Source organism: Ostrinia nubilalis, chromosome 21 (genome assembly GCF_963855985.1).
Source record: "Ostrinia nubilalis chromosome 21, ilOstNubi1.1, whole genome shotgun sequence".
Taxonomy (NCBI): domain Eukaryota; kingdom Metazoa; phylum Arthropoda; class Insecta; order Lepidoptera; family Crambidae; genus Ostrinia; species Ostrinia nubilalis.
Window position 1 is genome coordinate 7,024,443 of NC_087108.1, and position 21,744 is coordinate 7,046,186.

General features: G+C 35.6%; 1 protein-coding gene across 1 annotated transcript; it reads left to right on the forward strand.

The window, feature by feature from the left end:
* Window positions 1–314: 314 nt before the first annotated feature.
* On the forward strand, window positions 315–20,866 carry LOC135082212 (vacuole membrane protein 1-like). Its single transcript, XM_063976977.1, has 10 exons — window positions 315–451; window positions 1,075–1,393; window positions 10,020–10,120; window positions 12,311–12,424; window positions 12,895–12,994; window positions 13,464–13,645; window positions 15,423–15,623; window positions 16,661–16,885; window positions 19,282–19,583; window positions 20,003–20,866. The coding sequence occupies exons 2-9, from the start codon at window positions 1,205–1,207 to the stop codon at window positions 19,544–19,546; spliced, it is 1,377 nt and encodes a 458-aa protein (XP_063833047.1). The 5' UTR covers window positions 315–451; window positions 1,075–1,204; the 3' UTR covers window positions 19,547–19,583; window positions 20,003–20,866.
* The last annotated feature ends 878 nt before the right edge of the window (window positions 20,867–21,744 follow it).

Here is a 21,744-nt window from a genome sequence, read left to right on the forward strand (position 1 = left end):
AGGCGTATACCTTTTATTTAGCCCTATCTTGCTCTTATACAATCAATGCTATGACACACGTCAGTTAATAAAAGTTGCCAGTAATGATCAAATTTTACCAATTATATAGGGTAAATACAAAAAGGAAATTAATGCTTATGTTGAATTTTTGTCTTTTTACTGTGATGATGATATTATTTTTTACTGGTCATAATGATTTAAAATTATTTAAAAAAAATTAAATGTTGTAATCTGATGACAAACATTGTGCAAAATATGATTATCGTTTTTTAAACTTTTTCTAATTGAGGAAAAAGTAGTATGTAATATGGTAATATTTTTCAGTGCAATTTTATATTTCGTGGAGGAGGCTTGCTTCTCCGAGAACAATTTTTTTGGAACAATAAAAGTAAGATAATAATCAATAAAAGTGTAATTTGTGTGCTGAATCGTTCTACAGATTGTTGAAAATGTAAGTTTTTATAAAATTGTCACTTGTAATTGTTATGTTAGGTTAGAATTTGCATATTTTAATTTCTGCTGACTGTCCCCGATGATTTTCTAATATTATTACGCTTATTTTTATTAGGGGCTGTAAGTGGCTTATTCGTTTTTGGGTATGCTAAAAATGTTCTCTGTGTAACCAAACATACATCTCTTGCTCAACAGTACAGTTGACTGAACATTTAAAATCAATACCGAAGGGACGACAAGAATAACGTACGCTATTTACCTACAAACGCACATCCAGAAATTATTTTTAAATCAATGTGCGTGTTTTACAGTACTTTAAACCTATGAGGCTTGTAAAATATCATTGTCATTATGTTTTATGTTGCTGTTACTCATACCTACTCTTTTACTCTACAGTTGTAGGTACCTACTAACAACTATTTCATTATTTATTAGAATTTATTACCTGTATTCATTTGCAACATTTTTAATATCTGATTTAAACCCCTTTTAATATTCTATAAATATTATGTGTGTTGTGTAGATTATTTTATTTATTTATAAATATTTTATAAAACTAGTCCTGTATTTATTATCTCACATAAAATAAATATTTTCAAATATTTTCCACAATTGTGCAAGGCTTGGAGGGATCTGCGCTTTATGGGATCGTAAAACAGCATAAAACTAGACATTCACACAACAAAAAAGTATCAAGATCATAATTGAAAACGTCAAGTAGAAGATAAAAGAAAAAACGGGAAGTAAAAGAATGGCTGGAACTAGAAGGGCCCGTAACCAAGCAACTTCAATTGCTATACCGAGGCAGAATTCGGTTTCGGACAATGGGAGGCCCCGTAATAACTTGACACCCGAAGCGTTAGCGGGCATGAGCAAAGAGCAGCTTCGGGCAGAATGCAGGAAAAGGGGCCAGCGTGCGTCGGGCAACAAAAATGAGCTGGTATAAAGCTGTTTGCGTTTGTGTCTGTGCTTTGTCATTTTGTTTTGCCGATCGTGCTGTGGTGCTTACGTTTATGATTTTTAGTGGAGTTTTCGATCTTTTAATATTTACTGTTGTAAATATTTATAAAATTATTATTTTTTATTAAAACATTAGCAGTTCAACATAGAAAGCTTTGTTTTTGTAGATTTTAACTTGAGTAGATTTATATAAAATGAGATGTTAAGTTTAGCAAATTAAATGTGATTTACAGCTACGTTTTTATTAGTTTTTTAGAACTTCACTAGCACTAGCTTGTGTGTTTAAATATTAATAATCACCTATTTCACACAATAAGTATGATTTTAAGTACTCACCTCTTACCTACCAAACATCATCAACAAAAAGGTACTTTCCTGTCTCTCTCATTTATTAGTAATTTTAAAACTAAAAATATATTTTTGAGTTTCTATTTAAACTTTTAGGAACTCACACTTAATAGTTTTCACTTTTATTATTGTAAAAGTAAAACTAAGTTCATATAGTTACCTATACAGAAATCTCTGCTAATTAAGTATTTTATTTAAACGTCTAAAAATAAAGTGCATTTGTAAATTTTTTTATTATCTATTAGGTGACATGTTCATTTGAAATATTGTATTTTGAAACCAGCTGTTGTTCTGGCAAAGAAGTTTTGGCACATGTGGTTTGGCTTATTATTATTTCTATTTATTATGTCACCCTTTGTAAATTGCATGGAAAATATTGTGTGGACATAGAATAGAATTGATATAGAATTTGGTGTGAAGTCTGGTGTCCTTTCTCTCTTAATAAGAGAGAAAAGTGACCACTACTTTACTACCATCACATCTGTAGGTCGGTTCTTACTATTCAGGGGATGCCTCGAGAACCGCACGACAATCGAAAGGATCGTTTCCGAGAGCAGATAAACCCCCCGTTTATGAATTACCACCACTTAAATATTGGACGGTTCTGTCAGTTCTGTGTGATCTGTTCACCTTTGGATTTTGTTATCATTAACATTATTAATCAGTTAACAGGAAAATTAGATTTAATCCTCAAGGTATTAAGAGCCATTTCACAAAAAAGTTCCGCGCGAATTTAGGTAAAAGCTGTCAACGCAACGTCAAAAGAGTAAAAAGAACGCTGAAATGGACAAAAAAATCTTGAGCCGTGACCGTATTAAGACTTGATTTAAGTTATTAATTTTAAGGTAGAATGAGGTATTCAAACTTGATTAATTAATTTAAATTTTTAATAGAGTTTATTAAGTCTTTTATATTTCGATTCATAATGAAACACGAATAGGTATAATATGTAAAATATATATTAAGTACAAAATAAAGACAGTCACATAGTGAAAAATAAATCTGCCCCCTTACAGCTCCATCATCGGACCCTGGATACGAATAATGAAACACGAATAGGTATAATATGTAAAATATATTAAGTACAAAATAAAGACAGTCACATAGTGAAAAAAAAAATCTGCCCCCTTACAGCTCCATCATCGGACCCTGGATACGAAATATTCGTCAAGGCGAATCACACAAGCCCAAACTCCATATGGTTCTATTGTTTTGTTACGGAGGTGGCCATTGCATCTCCTCCAGATCCATTATCAGACAGAGCTAAGAAATAAATAAATAAATATTATTATAAGTAAACAAATAACTAAAATAATTCATCTTACTATCTTACTTTTTACTAGTCTTACTAATATTATAAATACGAAAGTTTGTGTGGATGTCTGGATGTTTGTTACACTTTCACGCAAAAACCACTGAACAGATTTTGATGAAACTTTACAGTACAGTACAGCAGTACTAGGCAGTCTGTGTTCAACTATCACTCGGGTCGGACGTTCCTATCGCAAGACCTTTGGTTCACTCAGTTCGGATACGACTCTAGTGCTGTGTGTAATTATTTTCGTTAATACACTGAGTTTATTAATTTCTACGAGTGGATTTCATTTTGCCTGAGACCTACGCCATGAACCCTGAACCAGAAGACCCTGTCGCCAGCGACAGCGACGCTCATCCATCCCTGGCGTCGACCAGAATAACAATGTATAGGCTATAATTTATGACGATCTGTGACAAACTAAATTTCAAGCGGGTGAAGCCGCGGGCAATACTACATATTTCATACTAGCTTTTTGCCCGCGACTTCTTCTGCGATGAAGTGGAAAATGGTTCTACATTATAGAATTAAAATATTCTAAGAAAATTAATTTTGTTAAATGATTATATTTTTTGATATAAAATCTACACATCATTATGTTTAAATATTTGAATACTTACAAAATTATGAGATCTTTCTAAAACAAAATTAAAACACTACACCTGCCGCAGATTTCTTTGTAAACAATGTTTTTTTGTTTTTCCTTCAGGTGCTAAAATCACCAGGCTATTGTGTGCGCATACTCTGGAGTATTCCACATACAACTGGTCGTCGGAGAAGCATAGATTTCCATTAAGTCTACTCCCGCTACCATATGGAACTCCGCTAAAACTCGTGAGGGCGCCAACACTTGCTTTTGTATCGAAAATTAGTATGAGCAGCTGCGCACGCGGTTGCCCGTTGCAGGCTCTATGCAACTACACTATTTTAAACCGTGGTCCCTAAGCATGAGATGGGAAACTGCACTCTCTTGAATTCTCTTGAATTTGATGGTGTTAGGGGAATCCTAGGAATGAATACAGACTTTCCAATGGAATCTCCTCATCAATATTGCGAAATTGCGAGTTGCAATTCAATGTTACGTTTTCACTTGTTATTTTATTGTAATCTGACCTTGATTTTTCAAACACGTGTCAAAATAAAAAAAAATATTTTAAATCAAAAGTACTAAGGAATATTTCATTGATATCAACTTAGAAACAAGCACAGATCACAGAAACTAAAGGGAAATGTGACAAGGGACAAATTGGAACATATTGCTTGTGAAAGCAATGATGACAGTAGCGACGTCATTATGTAAACAGTTTATATTGCTTGCATAGTACTAAAGATTATTCGAACGTTGAATACTGATACCGCAATGGATAATGAGCACATAATTTGATTTCTTTGTGTGTGTGAATTTCTAATACGACACTGAGTTTCGAACTCAGCGCATTACTTAGCATCTCTCTATATTTCTATGGAACCAAGTTATCTCCAAAATAACATTCCACACCTTTTTAACCTAGTCAGGTAATAATTTTAATAAAATACGAAGCACGTCATCTATCAATAGGATATATGTATATTTTAGAAGTTAATAAATTATGCATAAAATATAAACACTTTAGAAGTTTAGCTAAATCGTAGAATTTCTGAAAAACAAGTACTAAAATCGTACTGAAAAAAAAAGTATTAACATGTTATCTAATTTATTTATTAAACGTCGAAATTTATCAAAGATTTTGGACTAAAGTTTTTGAAAATATTTTACAGCCTACATAGAAAAAAATTAGGATTCTAAATCGTGAAAGAAATTTTTTTCGGAGCCTATTGCCTCCAAACAAACAAACAAACAATTAAATCTTTCCTCTTTTATTAGTATAGATTTAACAACAAAACAAAACGCTTCTTTTTCTTCTTCACGAAACAAAACTCAAAGCGGATAAATAAATAAACAAATCTTTGGACAATTTCACAGCGCCATCTAGTCCAAAAGTAGGCAACCAATATGCTTGTGTTAAGGGTGCTATCATAATGGATATACTTTTTTTATAATTTATTTATTAAATTAAATACATGGTACCTACATATTATACATAGTTACACCCAGATCCGTCAAATAAATTAAAATTCATCATTTCAATTTCTGCTCGGCCGGCCGACTCGAAACAGCCTCTCGGCATAGTATCAAATGTATTTGGTCGCCGTACAAATCACCGCTTTACGACACGAACGCACGTAAACGTCACGGCGGGAAAAATGACACAGGTCCTGCCTTGACGGGCGCTCGCGCCATACTAATCGATGTCGGCTTGCGCATTGTAATTTATACTGATATTCACATCAATATTTTGACAAAGTGGTTACTAATATTTAAACAATAACTGTAGAAATTAATTCTACAATGAATATTCTTTATTTTGGGATACTTTTATTGCAGTTTATGCTGTGTTTTTAAACCAAAAACCACGATCAAAATGTGACGTTAATCTTCAAATTTGCCAAATTATTTTTAGATTTTACTCAATAATGGTAATGAAATTCAAGAATCTATTTCATTAATGGACTACAAGAATATATGTCCGATGATTACTATATATTTTTAAGCTTATTATATGAGCATAAATAATAGTTACAGGACTTTGAAAATGAGTCTGCGGCAATTTTTTCGTAAAATGGTTGTGGGAGATGGGGCACTGTGAATTAAGCAAAAGAGTTTTAGTAAATCCGTTTCATTAATGATCAACAACAAGGATTGACCTATCTTTCGCAGTTATTAAATAATCTCTGGGTGTTGCTTAAGATAGTAATTCATGCTTCCAAAATCTTAGAAATTCGCACGAAAATGTAAAATGGCTCTTAAAATTGTTCAGTGTTCACATAATACTTCTTGGAGCTGTATTTTTTCATTCAAGTGTCGTACGTCTACACACTACGCACAAGAGCGTCGTAGATAAGATACTCAAATAAATTGATCCAAATGTACGAGATTTATACGTAATAAATCTGTCTGGTTTTCTCTATCTCGTCTGCGATACTTAGACTTTACTTGCTGATAAAGATACACATACAGCTTTTTATCTATTCTAAACATGATTACTTACTATCACAATAATATGGTCGTTGGTACAGTATGTGTCAAGTAGTTAGTCACCTCCCCAAAGTAGCCAATAAGTTCGCAACACGTCTTTGTTTCAACTTTTTGGACACTTTGGGCTATGCTTTGGGTGTCACGAACTATTTGACGCTGACTGTACATATACGAACCTACTCAGTAGGTATTATTTTATTTTAGATTGAAAGTCGACCGTTTATTCAGGATGCGCGAATTAAACTGCTTCCGTTTAACTATTACTATTGCTAGTAGGTAGTAGGTACACGTAATTGTTCATTATAGGTACCTAAAGTGGCTTGAACATACAAACGAAATGAATACTGCAACAATACTTTATTAAAATTTGAAAAATACAAGTACTTTTAGTTAGTTGCTTACTAAATACAGGTCAGTGGACCTGCGCACACGCACCACGCGACGATCACGCCACCTCGCTACTATTTCCGTAAATGAATTGACTGACACGTAAATATATACCTTAGTGTCAAGGTTATAAAGTCCACAATTTACAACGCGCTCTTCGTAGGCACTTTACTGATTTACAATAGTCGCCTTTATGCGTTACAGATTAGAAAATTAATTCTTTAATTATTGAGCATCGAAAATTGTATTTTAGATCTGTAGAGATAAAGTCGAAAATTGAATGTTTCGAGAATTTGGAGGGTAGCCATGACAGGATAAATTGTGTCACTTGGATGTCACTGTCAGCTGTGCTGTGTCAGATAAAAGTAGGTAGGTTTTTATTACTGAACTGCTTACTATCTCTGAAGATCGATTTCCGGGATGGTATGGTATGCCCTTCCCGACACGCTTTGTTAGAGATGTTTGGATTGGTATTGACAATGCACACATGTTTTCCCGCGACTTGCTATGGGTAAACAAAACACGTCTTTGTTTGCCAAACTCGATTAATTTCCACCGTTCAATTTACCAGTTCTTATTCAGCTCTCGGAGAGACTGCGCACATTTATCTCGGAAGATAAAACAAAGCTTTATTTATAATCGAGTCGCGAAAATAATTTTCTTGGAGTTCTTTGTGATTAATTTTAGTAACGGTCCATAACTTCTGTGGCTTCTGTCGGTTATTCATTTCGGATGTTCATACGTGTTTAAAATACAGTAAGTTTTATTGAAATATTGTTAATTATGACTCAAACGTTTCAATTAAATTATAGTTGACTTAGCTGGCATGGAACAGCTGTAAAACATATATTGGATTGTTCTTATCATCGATATGAAAAAATTGTGTCAGTTTCAAGTTGAAGAATTAGTCAAGTACCTACCTACCTATTTTAACAGTTATCATTAACAGTAAATGACCATAAGAGCCCGATCCTTAGGGGCGGCCTTTGTCCAGCAGTGGAAGTCATATGGCCGTAACCGATAAACGAACGAAGGACCATAATCAACCATAATCGCCACAGATTGATAAATGTATTTTTACCCGACTGCGCCAGAAGGAGGGTTATTTTATGGAAAAGTTAACTATAGGTACTTCAGTAGTTACAAAACTTTACGAGTGCACATTGTTGAAATCATTCTGCCTCAATACATAACAACAAAGTTATGTAAGTAAACAGGCTGCATTTTTTCTTTTCCAATCGGATACGATAGCATAACCAGACTGGCGGCCCCAGACGATAGTGAAATGAAAGAGAGAGTGTAGCATGAAAGTGAAAATTTTAGTAGTGCTGTGATGTCACTGACATTCTGACATTTCACCATCGACATTATAATAAACCTGTTGTGCCGTGATTTTGTGTGGTGCTATTTATTTGATTTTACGTGTGCGATTTTATTAAAAAACTGTGTTTATTTCCTGTGAAACAGCTACTTTTTTGGGTGATAAAATTTTGGCATCTCTACAATCTACGATAACGAAGGTGATATTTTTATTTCCTAGTTTTACTGGTTTAAGTAATCGCGATTCGCGCGAGACGTCGAAACCTATTATTTATTGTCTATTGTGTCTAGCTGTATAGGACCGCAAATCTTGGGGTATTATTAAAAAAAATAATTTTGTGATCGGGTCAGAATCTACCTATACTATCTACGTGACCACACTACGCAGTACGCACGTTTCGACACAGTTTTAAGAAGTTTGATATTATTCCTTATCTTTGTAGTTCGATGCGTATGCGCATTGATTTGTTACGCATTATTTAAAATCAAAATAAACACCTCTTTTTTCCGCAGAATAATAAATTAAAACTTGAAATAATTTAATAAAATATTACCATTCACATAAAAAAAAACCTATATTATTTATTTTATTCCTTATCGCTCTCATAGACAAAGTAACATTAAATTTCGTGATCGATTCGTTAGCGTTAAATCATTTTTGCACGTAATTAGAAAGGCACTTTGCTACATAAACCTGTCAATTCATTAATAAGAATAAATGTTAGTTTGTCTATAGTGGCAATTTAGATAGATATGATCTTGACGATATTTTTCTTACTTTGATTTTAACCACCAAAATCCTCAATGACACCCATGCATCATTTGCATGTTTTCCAGTCACATTAAGCATAGATTTCCTTTTCCACCCAACTAGTGCTATCCGTCCAATCTACTGTATGCTCTAGTTATTGAATAAATTTGTAGAAATCTGTCATACATTTTCTCGTGGTTTAATTATCTTACGATTTTCTTCCTAAGCCACAATTTTCCCCTTCGTTGCGTCCTAATAATGTATGTATGGAAATGGTAATCATTCCCATTAATCTTCTAGAAAAAAAAAAGAAATATAATATAGAATGTACTAAAAATTGTTAGTGACACTAAAACTGCCAAAACGTAGATGAATGTAAAAGAGGATATTTTTTTTTCTCAAATCCACAAAATGGAATAGATATTACAATCACAATAATTATACTAAACAAAACTTACTGCTTTAGTGTTTTTTTTTCATTGTTAGTGCTAATAACAATTTAATTATATTGTGAAATCCATATTAACATCGGAATCTCGGGTTTTCTCGTAACATCGGAATCTCGGAACCGGCAAAATGTTATCAGTAGATATTACGGTACCACGACTATACAATAAACATTCGACTTGAAAGATGTTTTAATTACGATAGTTTTGGGTGTTTGCCAGTAATTGCTCTTTTCCATCACGACGGAATATCTTCCTGAATCGTAAATACCTAGGCTACTACATTGTAGTTTTTTATTTGCTCCTCTGTTTAGTTAGAAACAATGCAAACTTTAATCAAGATAAGAAAATGTTCCGTAATTTAGAGGGCAGTGAATGCACGTTAGTCGCGGTCCAGTCGAGCTATAAAGCAGATTCTTTGGAGGCTTGAAGAGTGATACCAGTCTTAGAAAAAGTAACATTCGAGACAGTTTTAATTCTGAAATCGCTAATAACTACTCGCTTATTACTTTGCTTCGCAAGGCAATCGCAAAAGAATGTAAGACGAAGTATTCCTAATTCTTATACGACCTGCCTTCCTTCTAATACTAGTAACGAAAGAAATATATGCTTTACATAGTGAAAAAAATGTTTAAAAAGTGCCGTAGCAAAGCGATCACGAGATTAAATCTGTCACTAATAATGTTATCATGTCTAGAATCATTTTCTCTAGTGAAAACCAATTTACATATCCCAAATGCTGCCGTTATTCTATTCGACCACCATCCTTCGAAAAACTTCGAATCCTACATCGGCAATAGAATGATGAGAGAATAATAGATTTTCACTCTAGAGAAAATCGAATCCAAATATTTTCTGCACCTCAAGCAGGAGATCTCTATTGCACAAAGATCTTCCCTAGACTTTCATAGCCCACCAGACAGACAAATAACTATCTATGTATATTTCTTTGGCCTATTCCAGCTCGCCCGGCTCGGGTACTACAAGCTGGCGGCGGCGGTGCAGGAGCCCACCGAGCCGCGTCCGCGCAACGGTCTGCACCACCCCATTCATAAGGAAATAAGGTATCAGCAGCATCATCGTTAAATCGACTAAAGCCTGGTCCGTGAGCACGTAGAATCCCGTCCAATGACCCCAAGCTGCCCATCCTTGTCGCTCGCACGTAATTATGTTGCTGTCGCGCTCGCACACTCACTGCGGGCGCGCGTCGCACAGTCGCGACAGCAATATAATGAAGAATGTTCACTAATTTTGTTTTTTAGCTTTCTGTATTCTCTGTTAAAAATAAAAAATACACGTGAAAGAATTATTTCGATACGTTAATTAGTTTCCAAGATATTGAATTTTAAAAGTGCGGGCGGCGGCCGGCCCGCCATTTTATGCGCGTGACGTCATATTACAACGACTGGCTCATATTTGTATGGGTGGAATCTTGCAAACTGAATTATGACCCACTTGCAGGCAACCGATTAAGCTGAAATTTCGCAAACACATGTGATTTGGATGACCATGCAATATTATGATGACATGGAGCTGATCTGATGATGGAGCTGGATGGTGGCCATAGGAACTCTATAATAAAACGACATAAATGCATCGAGTTTGGGCTCGTTCGTTTTGTATTGATGAGTATTTTAATTCTATATAGTAATCGGGGTCTAATGATGGAGCTGGAAGGTAATTCGCAATAAAACGACACAATCGCATCAAGTTTGGGTTTGGTTCAATTTTAATTTCTGTGATGGGTCTGGGTGTTAATATGTATAATAAGTTTGTATTTACAAAAAAAAATTATTTAAGTATGTTTATATCCGTTTTCTAGTGAGCGGACGCTGTAAATGTACGTCACACGGGGTCACGTGACCGTCGGCGGGACTCAATATTTAAGCGAACTTTGAATGCCTATAAAATCATAACTACTGGGTATTTTTGAATGAAATAAAAACTAATGTATTTGTAAATGTAAAAGCTTAACTGTAACATAGGTTTCAAGTGATTTTGCATACCTAGTAACATTCTCAATTACGCGCGAGCGATAAGGATGGGTAGCTTGGGGTCATTGGACGGGATTCTACGTGCTCACGGACCAGGCTTTAGTTAATTAGTTCCCAGGTATCATCATCATCGTTAAATTGACTAGTTAATTAGTTAGAAGCACCACCCCCTCTAAAATCATCATCGTTGTCATCAAGTCGTCTAGTCTCCTCTGCTGAAGCACGACCGTTTCTAATTTCATTAACATTATGTCATTTAATATCCACTACATTAATCAGACGACTCTCCCTAATTTCGTCATCATCAGATCACGTCCCCACCGCTGGAACACGATCGTCTGTGATTTTATCATTATCATTATCAAATTATCTAGTCCCCACTGAGCACGACCCTCTCTTTTTCCATTATTACTAAAGCACGACATTCTTTAATTACGGTCTGCACCACCCCATTCATAAGGAAATAAATAAGGTATTATATCTTCATTAGTTCGTTTAGTATCTACTGCAGGAGCACGACCCTATCTATTTTCATCAGCATCAAAATCATCAGATTCAGGACGTTTAGTCCCCACCGCTGAAGCACGATCGTCTGTGATTTCATCGTCGTCATCTCCATCACACCATTTAATCCCCACTCCATGAGCACGACCCTTTCTAATTTCAACGTTAACACCATTATGTCATTTAATCCCCATCGCTGAAGCACGATCATCTCTGATTTCACCATCATCATCACCAGGTCTTTGTCTCTACTGCCAAAGTACGTCCCTCTCTCATTTCAAAGTCAATATCAGCAGATGATTTTGTGCCCACGACGCTCTCAATTTCATCATTGTCAGGTCAGGTAATTTGGTCCTGGAGTAGGGCCCAAATGGCCAGCCTCTCTAATTTCTTTATCATTCGGTGATTTAGTCTCAACTACAGGAGCACGACCCTCTCTTACTTCAACGTCAACATCATCAGGTCATACTCCAAATGATGAAAAAATGAAAATAAAGGCAAATGATGGATTTGGGTTACACTCCCCACGTCACGCTGACCAAATAGGATAGGGAGGCTAAATGTTTGAATATTTGTCCCTTTTGTCTCCATATTTGCATCAAAAGGTAGACTGAGATAGTTGGTCCATCTTGGTCATAAACTTTCACAAATTAGTTCCATGATGCAGGTTATTTTCGTGCTTTCACATTTTAATAAGCGTTGTCTGATGTCTTTCTCTGTTCGCACAAGCAATTTCCAACTTTATTATTGTTGCAGGAACAAATCAATTCCAATGGACAGCGACAGCTTAGTACTGTGGCGGCGGCCCTTCACCACCCTCGAGTACTTCTTTAGAGAACTTCTAATACTGATCAGCACTGGACTGCAACGGTAAAAATATATGCTAATTTGAATAGATTACCGCCCGTATTCACAAACGATGCTTGCATAAGTGAAGCAGCGAATCAAACGCACAGCGTTAAATAGAGCTCTGTGATTGGTTCACGTGTCACCCTGTGCGTCCACGCGCACTGTGAGACCTCATAGTAATGTTTGTGATGAGATAAGATTTATATATTCAGTAAAGATCGTTTCATCCACGAAGACGCGCCCCACCAATTTTTGGTCGAGGGAAGCGCGGGGTGCGGGGAGTTTGATCCGAGCAATCCGAGCGTCATTATTGTAGTGTGCGTGTGCACTCATGGATAATTTATCGTGTACCGATAATACTCAAACATTAGCGGAAGAATGGTGGGGCGCGTCTTCGTGGATGAAACCATCTATAAATATAGTTTGATTTGTTTAATTTACTTATTGAAGAATCTGAAGATGCTTATTTGAATGTTGTTTATTATTTGCAGGTTATTAGCGTATAGACTACTGGCGTTATCAACCATTGTGCTAGCAGCCAGTACTGTTGTGTCTTACTACATTAGTGGGCCACACCAGGCTTACGTACATGTAAGTAAAATATAATCATGTTCATAGTAATTATGTCATGCATGTTAAAAATATACGTCGGTGGAACACCATTGCTATTTTTAATTGCTGACGAATTTAATTATCATCAATACTTTTCCCTGAAAACATCACTGTGGTTTCAAACTACCTATTTTTCAGTACGCCCAATGATAAAAGTATTAGCACGCCTTCAAATTAGAGTCGCGCGTTTGCGTTTGTCACGGTTAGTGGCGCTTTTAGGTACTGTAGAAGCACAGTAGATGAAACTGGTATGAAAACTAGTAGTGGGGCCACTGCAGCGCTTCCTCAGTTCTCACGTCTCTAATTTGAAGGCACCCTTAACTTTGTTTTAGTTTTTTTTTAATGTCTATACTATGAACGACCACTTATTAAGTTTACTAGCATCCTACAGATATAATAGATGCCATTTTGCGACAAAAACTTACAGTATTTGCCTTTTCCTCCCCAGTTAGTGGTATCGACCCTTGCATGGTGGGGCTGGTGGGTGGTGCTCGGAGTATGCAGCTCTGTAGGCCTGGGGACAGGGCTCCACACCTTCCTGCTATACCTGGGGCCGCACATAGCGCGGGTCACGCTCGCCGCGTACGAGTGTGGCGCGCTCAATTTCCCGGAGCCGCCGTATCCCAACGAGTGAGTGACTACTGTCCCCTGGACTAGTGTCCCTACTAGCATAGTGCAGCTCTCTGTAGCTTAGGGACAAGGTACCACATAGCGCGGGTCACGCTCGCCGCGTACGAGTGCGGAGCGCTCAACTTCCCGGAGCCGCCGTATCCCAACGAGTGAGTGACTACTGTCCCCTGGACTAGTGTCCCCGCTAGTATAGTGCAGCTCTAGGCCTGGGGACAGGCTCCATACCTTCCTTCTGTACCTCGGGCCGCACATAGCGCGGGTCACGCTCCTTATCCCAACGAGTGAGTCATTTCAGCCACAGGACGTACACTGCTGAACATAGGCCTCACTAAATAATTTCAGATTGTTCGAGAAAGCGACTTGCATCCAGTGCCTTTTTTAAATCTAGCTATTTGAGCATGGATATCATCAAAACAATGACAACATTCGTATGTTTCCACGTATTTATAAATTAAAATTAACTAAAATGTGTTTTTAATGCCAAACACGTGTAACGAAATTAAATCTTCAAAATAAGACCGTCAGATTATTTATTTATAGTTTCGTCGGATTGCTAAAATAAATTGTCAGATTTATATCATATCGTGCGATGATAAAATATGTTGAACAAAGTGCAGTAGCATTGAAATCTCGAATCTAGTCATGCATCATTATACATAAGGGTTGCCACACACTTAAGCGGGCCAACATTTCTGATTAAATTCGTTCTAAGACAGCCGGGACTACTCAACCTTCAATAGTTGGGTTTCATTAGATGCCAGCTATAGACACAGGAGTTGCAGTGGTGAGAAAGAGAGATGGGATTAGTCCCGATACGCTAGCCATTGTATCCAAAGAAGTATAATAATTTCTTCGGGTTAGCTTTGTCGTTCATCAAATACTGCCGATTCGACAATGTCGGCCCGCTTAAGTGTGTGGTAACCCTTATAATTATTATGTGCTATTATAATAAAAGCATTCATGCGTGGAATTACAAGTGTTCAGTGAAGCTGCCGCACGCAAATATGATTATAATTTCTATACTTTATCACGTTATTAAATGTAAAGTAGATATTTTATCACATTATACTATTAAATTACTAATAGTTAACCATATTGACCATAAATCAATAGCAAATTACAATCTTTTATTTACAAAAAATTATAAATGATTATTTTCGCAATGATAACTTGTGAACAAAATAAATATATTCTTATGATATGTTTGTGATACAACTTTATAGTATATTTGTCAAAGAAAAGCAGTATTCGATAAACATGACACTGAAAAATCTGTTGATTTATTGGGCAATGATAATACCGTTCTAATAAAATACAAAATTGTTATTGCGGCTTGTTTGAGATCCATCTGTGTGATAATATTTGTTTAGTGCTGTTTTTTATTGTTCATTTATTTGGGTGACATTTATCTTAAATTCACATTTTATCTTTTGTTTCCGTTCAGTCAAGGTCACGCTAATGCTATGCAACCAAATAACAATGTAATAATACGTGTAGGTAGATATTTAACTTAAAAATTATTAATTTTAAGTTTACATTGGAAAAATACAATTTTCTTTCATAAAAAGTCAAAATTCTTTATCGCATAGACGATGTACATTTTGTAGTGGAGTGATTAGTGCTTCGAAACCTAGTTATTCATGTAGGCTTAAATCTACGAGTGTTTATTACCACTTAACTAGATAATTTAACAGTATACATTATGACATTAAAAAACAGTCGACTTATTAATAATACTTAAACTTATTTACTAAAAGATTTTTTCTTTTGTTTCCAGCATAATCTGTCCAGCTGAAAAAGATCCCAATAACCTAGTGACAATATGGAACATAATGTCGAAAGTCCGAGTGGAGTCAATGATGTGGGGCATAGGGACGGCCCTTGGGGAGCTCCCGCCTTATTTCATGGCACGGGCGGCGAGACTATCTGGCGGCGGCGTTGTTGAGATAGCTGGGAATGATGATTCTAGGACTGGCAGGTTAGTGTTGAGTATTTTGTTTTATTTTAACTTATATGATGTGGGGCATAGGAACGGCCCTTGGCGAACTCCCGCCTTAGTTTATGGCACGGGCGGCTAGACTATCTGCGGGGGTGTAGTTGAGATAGCTGGCAATGATGATTCTAGAACTGGCAGGTTAGGGTTGAATATTTTGTTTTATTTTAACTTATATGATGTGGGGCTTAGGAACGGTCCTTGGGGAACTCCCGCCTTACATCATGGTCCAAGTAGTTAGATAATCTGGTGGAGGAGTGGTTGAGATAGCTGAGAATGATGACTCAAGGACTGGCAGGATAATGTTATTATTTTTTATTTATTAATACTTTTTTTTTTCATAATGGTTTCCTGTTATCTGCACATTTTAGCAAAAAAAAGTCGAAGCCTTCCACAGATTTTCACAACGTTCGGTTTTTCATTTTCCGAATCCAGATTCCTGGTGCTTCCCGTGATCTTCACATATCGACTTCAAGTGGCCACTTAAATATTGTTTTATTATGACTGATAAATAATTGATTAACGATAAATTCAAATGTTTATTTATGATTTATCCAATCAGTCCATTACACATTACACGCTAGGTATCGTAAATCCGATGTCACGATGACTCATGAAATTGATTACGCTTACATTTATCTACAACTCGATTATTAATTTAATCTTAGAATTTACTCTTTTTTATTATTAAAATGTTGAACCTTTTTTTAAAATTATACCTAGCAGACACAAGAACTATTTTGTTTACTTTCGATATTAATAATAACACCATTTTTTTTACTGTAATCAACAATGACACTTTCGCCCGTATTCACAAACATTACTATGAAGTCTCTCAGTGCGCGTGGATGCACATGGTGACACACGAACCAATCACAGAGCTCTATTGAACGCTGTGCATTCGATTTGCTGATTCACTTAAGCAAGCATCGTTTGTGAATACGGGCGTTTGAATGTCATTAGCTAAGCCAAGGATATTTTGTATGAGACAGTAAAAATTATTTATATTTTTTCACTTCCAGGGCAAAAGTGTTCGTGCAGAAACTAGTCCAACGCGTCGGTTTCGCCGGCATCCTGGCTTGCGCATCAGTGCCCAATCCGCTGTTCGACCTGGCCGGGTTGACCTGTGGACACTTCCTAGTGCCTTTCTGGACCTTCTTCGGGGCCACTGTCATAGGAAAGGCGGTTATAAAGATGCATATACAGAAGATGTTTGTAATTATTGCGTTTAACGAAACGCTAGTTGGGTAAGTGAACATACATTTTATGGATTTTTTTCGCAGCTGATTCATAGAAATAGTTGACTATGTTAAAGAATAAGTGGCCGTAATGGGCGTACAGACGAGATGAAAGATTTAGATCATGTTGTATAGGGGCCATTCCATTATCGCGGGTGCAACATTTAGACGCCTGTTTTAGTTTATCCACATTAAATAAAAAACATTTTGAATAGAATTAGTATTTGAAAGACTACATTTTATTATGTTCTCTTTATATTAATTCAGAAAATATTTAATAGATTTTTTTTAAAGCCAGGACAAAGGTTCAAAGTGCCTTCGCGGGTGCAACAGATTTGGCCCATCATTTCCAGATCAGAAACAAAAAACACATAATTCTGTTAATTCTGATACATTTAATATGTTTTGCCCTAATATTTTGAAACGCAATAAAGTAACAAAGAACATAAGATAAAAACTCTTATCAAATTTAAAGTAAATATTTATTTAATAATTTTTTAATCAATCGCGGGTGCAACACCGAATTATCGCGGGTGCAACCCGTCTAATTTAAGTGAACATAAACATGGTTTTTACGTAGATAGGAATTAAATTTGATATCGAAATTACTTATAAGGTACAAATACGTTTTTTTTGTTAATATTTCTTTAGGTTTCTTTCGATTTAAGTCTTTAACACGTCAATACCTGACGGAAATACCAAAAATATATTATTTCCATCAATCGTTTTCTTTGGCGCTTCTAATATAGCAATTATATAATGTCTTCAAATTGCACGTCTGCTATGTCATTAAATATTTCTGTGAATCGTTTGCCATCAACCGTCGTCATAAATTGAACTCTGACTTCTCCATCTTCATCCATATCACTTTAACACAACCCCACATAACGATATTGAGTATTTTTTTTGCCGGCTCTGCTTAGCAATTGTACCAGGACATACACACCAGCGCAAATATTTTTCGGTATGAGAGTAGGTTGGTCATTTGAAGTTTTAGGACACGCTTCCGGTGACAATTTTGAAACTTGAAGAGACGTTGATGGTGTTTCGTCAATTATACATTCGCTGCCTGAATCAGTGTCGGAATCACTGTACACATCAGAAACGCGCAATCTCTTTCTAAGTGGCAACGATTTTCTCTGATCAGCAACTAAATGATCAGGATTTGGAATTATGTTTCGTAATTTCTGATTCGTAAGTGGTTCCAAATCGGTATCGTCCCAATCACTATCTGTACTAGTGGTGGGTTTTGGCGACTTCAAAACGAATGTGCATTTCAATTGAGACAGTGATGTGCGCGCCTTAGTAACCTTATGAGCGTCTACAAACTGGAAGAAAAGTTTGGATTGCATACCTGTTGATATTTCTGTAAAAAATACAGAATACAATATAGACACCCATATTAAATATATATCACGAACCGTTATATACATATATAATTAGTCCAAGACTAATCCAAACAACGAATTGTAAAATTTATCAAACAAAAATGTCGACGTAAAAAAAGTTGCACCCGCGATGTCACATCAAGGTCGCGGGTGCAACCAATTTTAGCCATCGATTATTTTAACCCAACAATCTTAACAGTCCTAAAAAATAATACATTATGTTTGGTTTTGATTTCTTCTTACTTTTGTAAAGTTTCGAAATGTTAGCTCTCTAGTTCATTAAAAAAAGTAAACTTTTACGTATTTTGCGTCGCGGGTGCAACAAGCTAACAGTGTATTCTAGTAGTCGATAATTTTTAGTAATTATTACAACATAAACTTACGTTTTTGGTACGCAAAGATTAATGAATAATGTTAGTTCACGTTTAGCCGGTAAAACTTAACCTCAAACCGTCCAAAGCAATTAGTTCACGCCAGTTTTGCTAGACATGATTTCACAATTTATACCAATCATTCGGAGGACTATATTTTCGAACGCGTCAAAAAAGAGGGTATGTTATAAAATTACATAAAAATTATATGGTTATTAAACGTAGACTACCTCCTTTCCATACGTATTAATAAAAACAGCTAATACCGTGATTGAAAAAACCATGTCGGAAATCGTCTATAGCGGAATGGCCCATAGCTCATTGCACTCGTTAAAGATTTCATGTTAATGCCAAAGTTCTTTTTCAAAGTATAATAATATATCTCTATATCAAAATTCATGAAAGTAAGTGCTTTAAGTGTTCAGTGTGCTTACCATGAGTTTCATTAAACGTTAAAAAAATATAGAGAGTACATATAAGTACGATAGATTAAATTGTATGGCGCCGTTAGCGGTTACTTTCAAGAACTAAGACGTTATATTTTTTTACGTACTCGTTAGCGATAACGTTTAATGTAAACTTATGGTAAAGCTAAAGAAGAAAAAATAGCATAGACGAAGTTTAAAGTTACAACTCTCCTTTACAGCCAAGTCTTATCCTGGGTGGAAAGAATACCATACATCGGGCCGAAACTAGAAGCGCCCATGCTAGAATTCCTTCGCAACCAGAAAGCGCGCTTACACAAAACCGACGGCTCGTCCCTACCTGAGAACCAAGGATCAGTGCTCTCAGCCCTACTCGAGAAGTTCGTACTAGCTATGGTGGTGTACTTCGTGGTGTCTATAGTGAATGCGCTCGCGCAGAATTACAGCAAACGCGTCGGCAAGAAGAAAAGCAAGAAGAGGGAATAGGGGTTACGGACGCCGGGCGACGCGTTTGGTGGACTCGGTATGTGTACTTAAATAATATTAGACGTATTTTTAGAAAAAATCTTAAGACACAATATCTTTAAAAAATACTTGAAATTTTCAATTTAGCTGCAAAATTTGATTTTTAGTAGATTTGAAATCCATAAATTAACATTAAATTGAGTTTGCGACCTGATCTGACCAGATGAATCAAATCACTGTATTCGATTATAGGTAGTAGGTACAAAGTTGAGAGGCTGATGACGTCTGTTGTCCCTATTTCCATACAAAATCTGAAGTTTTGGCAGCTAAACAAGAGTGTCTTACTAGTGAACATTTAAGTGATTGTTGCTTTCAAATTGTATGTACTATTTGCAATTTACTGGCTCACTTAAGGCTAATATTCTTTATTCAAATAAAAAGAAAGATTTATTAATAATAGTAATGTCACGTTTCCAGCGCGGCGACGACAGGTGACGGATCGTGGTCCGCGCCGGCGTCGGTAGTACACAAATCGCGCAACAGACGCACCCACGCGTCAAAGTTAAACGTTTACTCCGTCACAAGATGGCTGCCACCGCCACAAAATGGCTACCTCTGCGGTCGCGAAATGGCCGCTCGAATCTGCCGGTTCGTAGCTAAACAGTTGAGTGAGTGTGACTTTGTTTATAAACAATTTGATATAGTGATGTTATGACGGTAAGTGTTATGATAGTTACTAGCCGTATCACAAATGCTGACAGTCATAAAATAGAGCTTTATTAGCTTTAAATGTGGTAAAATGATCAATAACTTTGAATCTCCACCACTAATGCTTATTTCTTTATTAGCCACAACGCACAAGCATCAAAATTTATATCTTTTATTAATTTTATGATACAAAACAAACTCACTACTTTATTTATAAAAAACAGCTATCGTTCGACCAATGATTATCTTGCCTTTACATTTATATGTAAATATAGCTTATATCCATCAGGGGTAGATGTTTAACTTTAATGCTGAAAATAGTATATCGAGTGCTTAGAAATAATTTTAACATGGGTTTTAATATACAGCGTGTTTAAGTGTAGATATTAATAAATATAGGGTGCTCATTTGAAGTCAAATAGTTGTGGGCGACAAATGGCATAGGATAATAGGTAAAAAAATAACGACTATTGAAACCTTTTTGGATGTTGTGGTCAAAACTTTATAAAAAGTAAAATATATAACGTTATTTTGTATACACGATACTTCTTAGTTTATCAAGTGCTAGTGTTAGGACAATACCTAGAATACTATAATTACCAGACTAGCCATTTTTGTTTAAGTTACAGGCACTCGTATGCATAGAAGGCGATATCACTAGCAACAGGATCGATCTACAAGCTAAGAAGTTTCGTGTGTATTAATCTAACCTTGTATAATAAAGATAATAATTACACCAAATAAAAAACCTATCGAAAAATGGAATATATTTTGTCACATAGATCTAATTTATCTAAAAAGGTGTATTTAGCCATAACAAAACGACTATCTGATTCGTATAATAGTATAGCCAAACTAGTGTAACAATAATAGCAATAGCATTGGTAATAAATAGTAAATAAATAGAAAATGGAAAAGTTTGTATTTCGGGCTATTCATAATGAAAATAGTACCTAGGTTTCAGGTCTTAAAATTTTCTCTTGGTAGAAATATTACTTCTATCTTTAGAATTTTCGTATCTAATAATTGTGAAGTTCTTATATGAGTTTAGGTGATATCTACTGTAAGAATTTAGCAGTCGTATAAGCATAATAATTATTATGTCTTTCTATCTCTTAGACATTCATTGTGAATAGTCCTTTTATACTGCCACAATAGATAAATAGTAAAACTTTTATTACAGTGTTTTTAAACTTTATTTTATCTCGAAAAAGGTTTGTTGTGAATATCTCAAAAAAGTATTTAGTATGATCTGTGTTATTTGCCAACGTAATATGCATCTTATTGTAGTACATTAGGGTATAATTATGTTGGCAAGGACCACTTACAGTATTTAGTCGTATATACTTGTGATTGATGATTCCAAAAATTTCGTTGGTGCTGTTCCTAACTCCAGAGACATTTCCCGATTATTTTCACCATCCAACCTAGTCCACGAAAATTATAATTTATTTATTCGTACATCTTTATTTGTTATCTTATGGTAAATTAGGTTTACGACTATATTATTT

Coding starts and splice junctions, on each gene's coding strand:
- LOC135082212 (XM_063976977.1), top strand. CDS start 1,205: ATGGCTGGAACTAGAAGGGCCCGTAACCAAGCAACTTCAATTGCTATA. Junction 12,425..12,894: donor ATCAGCACTGGACTGCAACG/GTAAAAATATAT, acceptor TATTATTTGCAG/GTTATTAGCGTATAGACTAC. Junction 12,995..13,463: donor CACACCAGGCTTACGTACAT/GTAAGTAAAATA, acceptor TTTCCTCCCCAG/TTAGTGGTATCGACCCTTGC.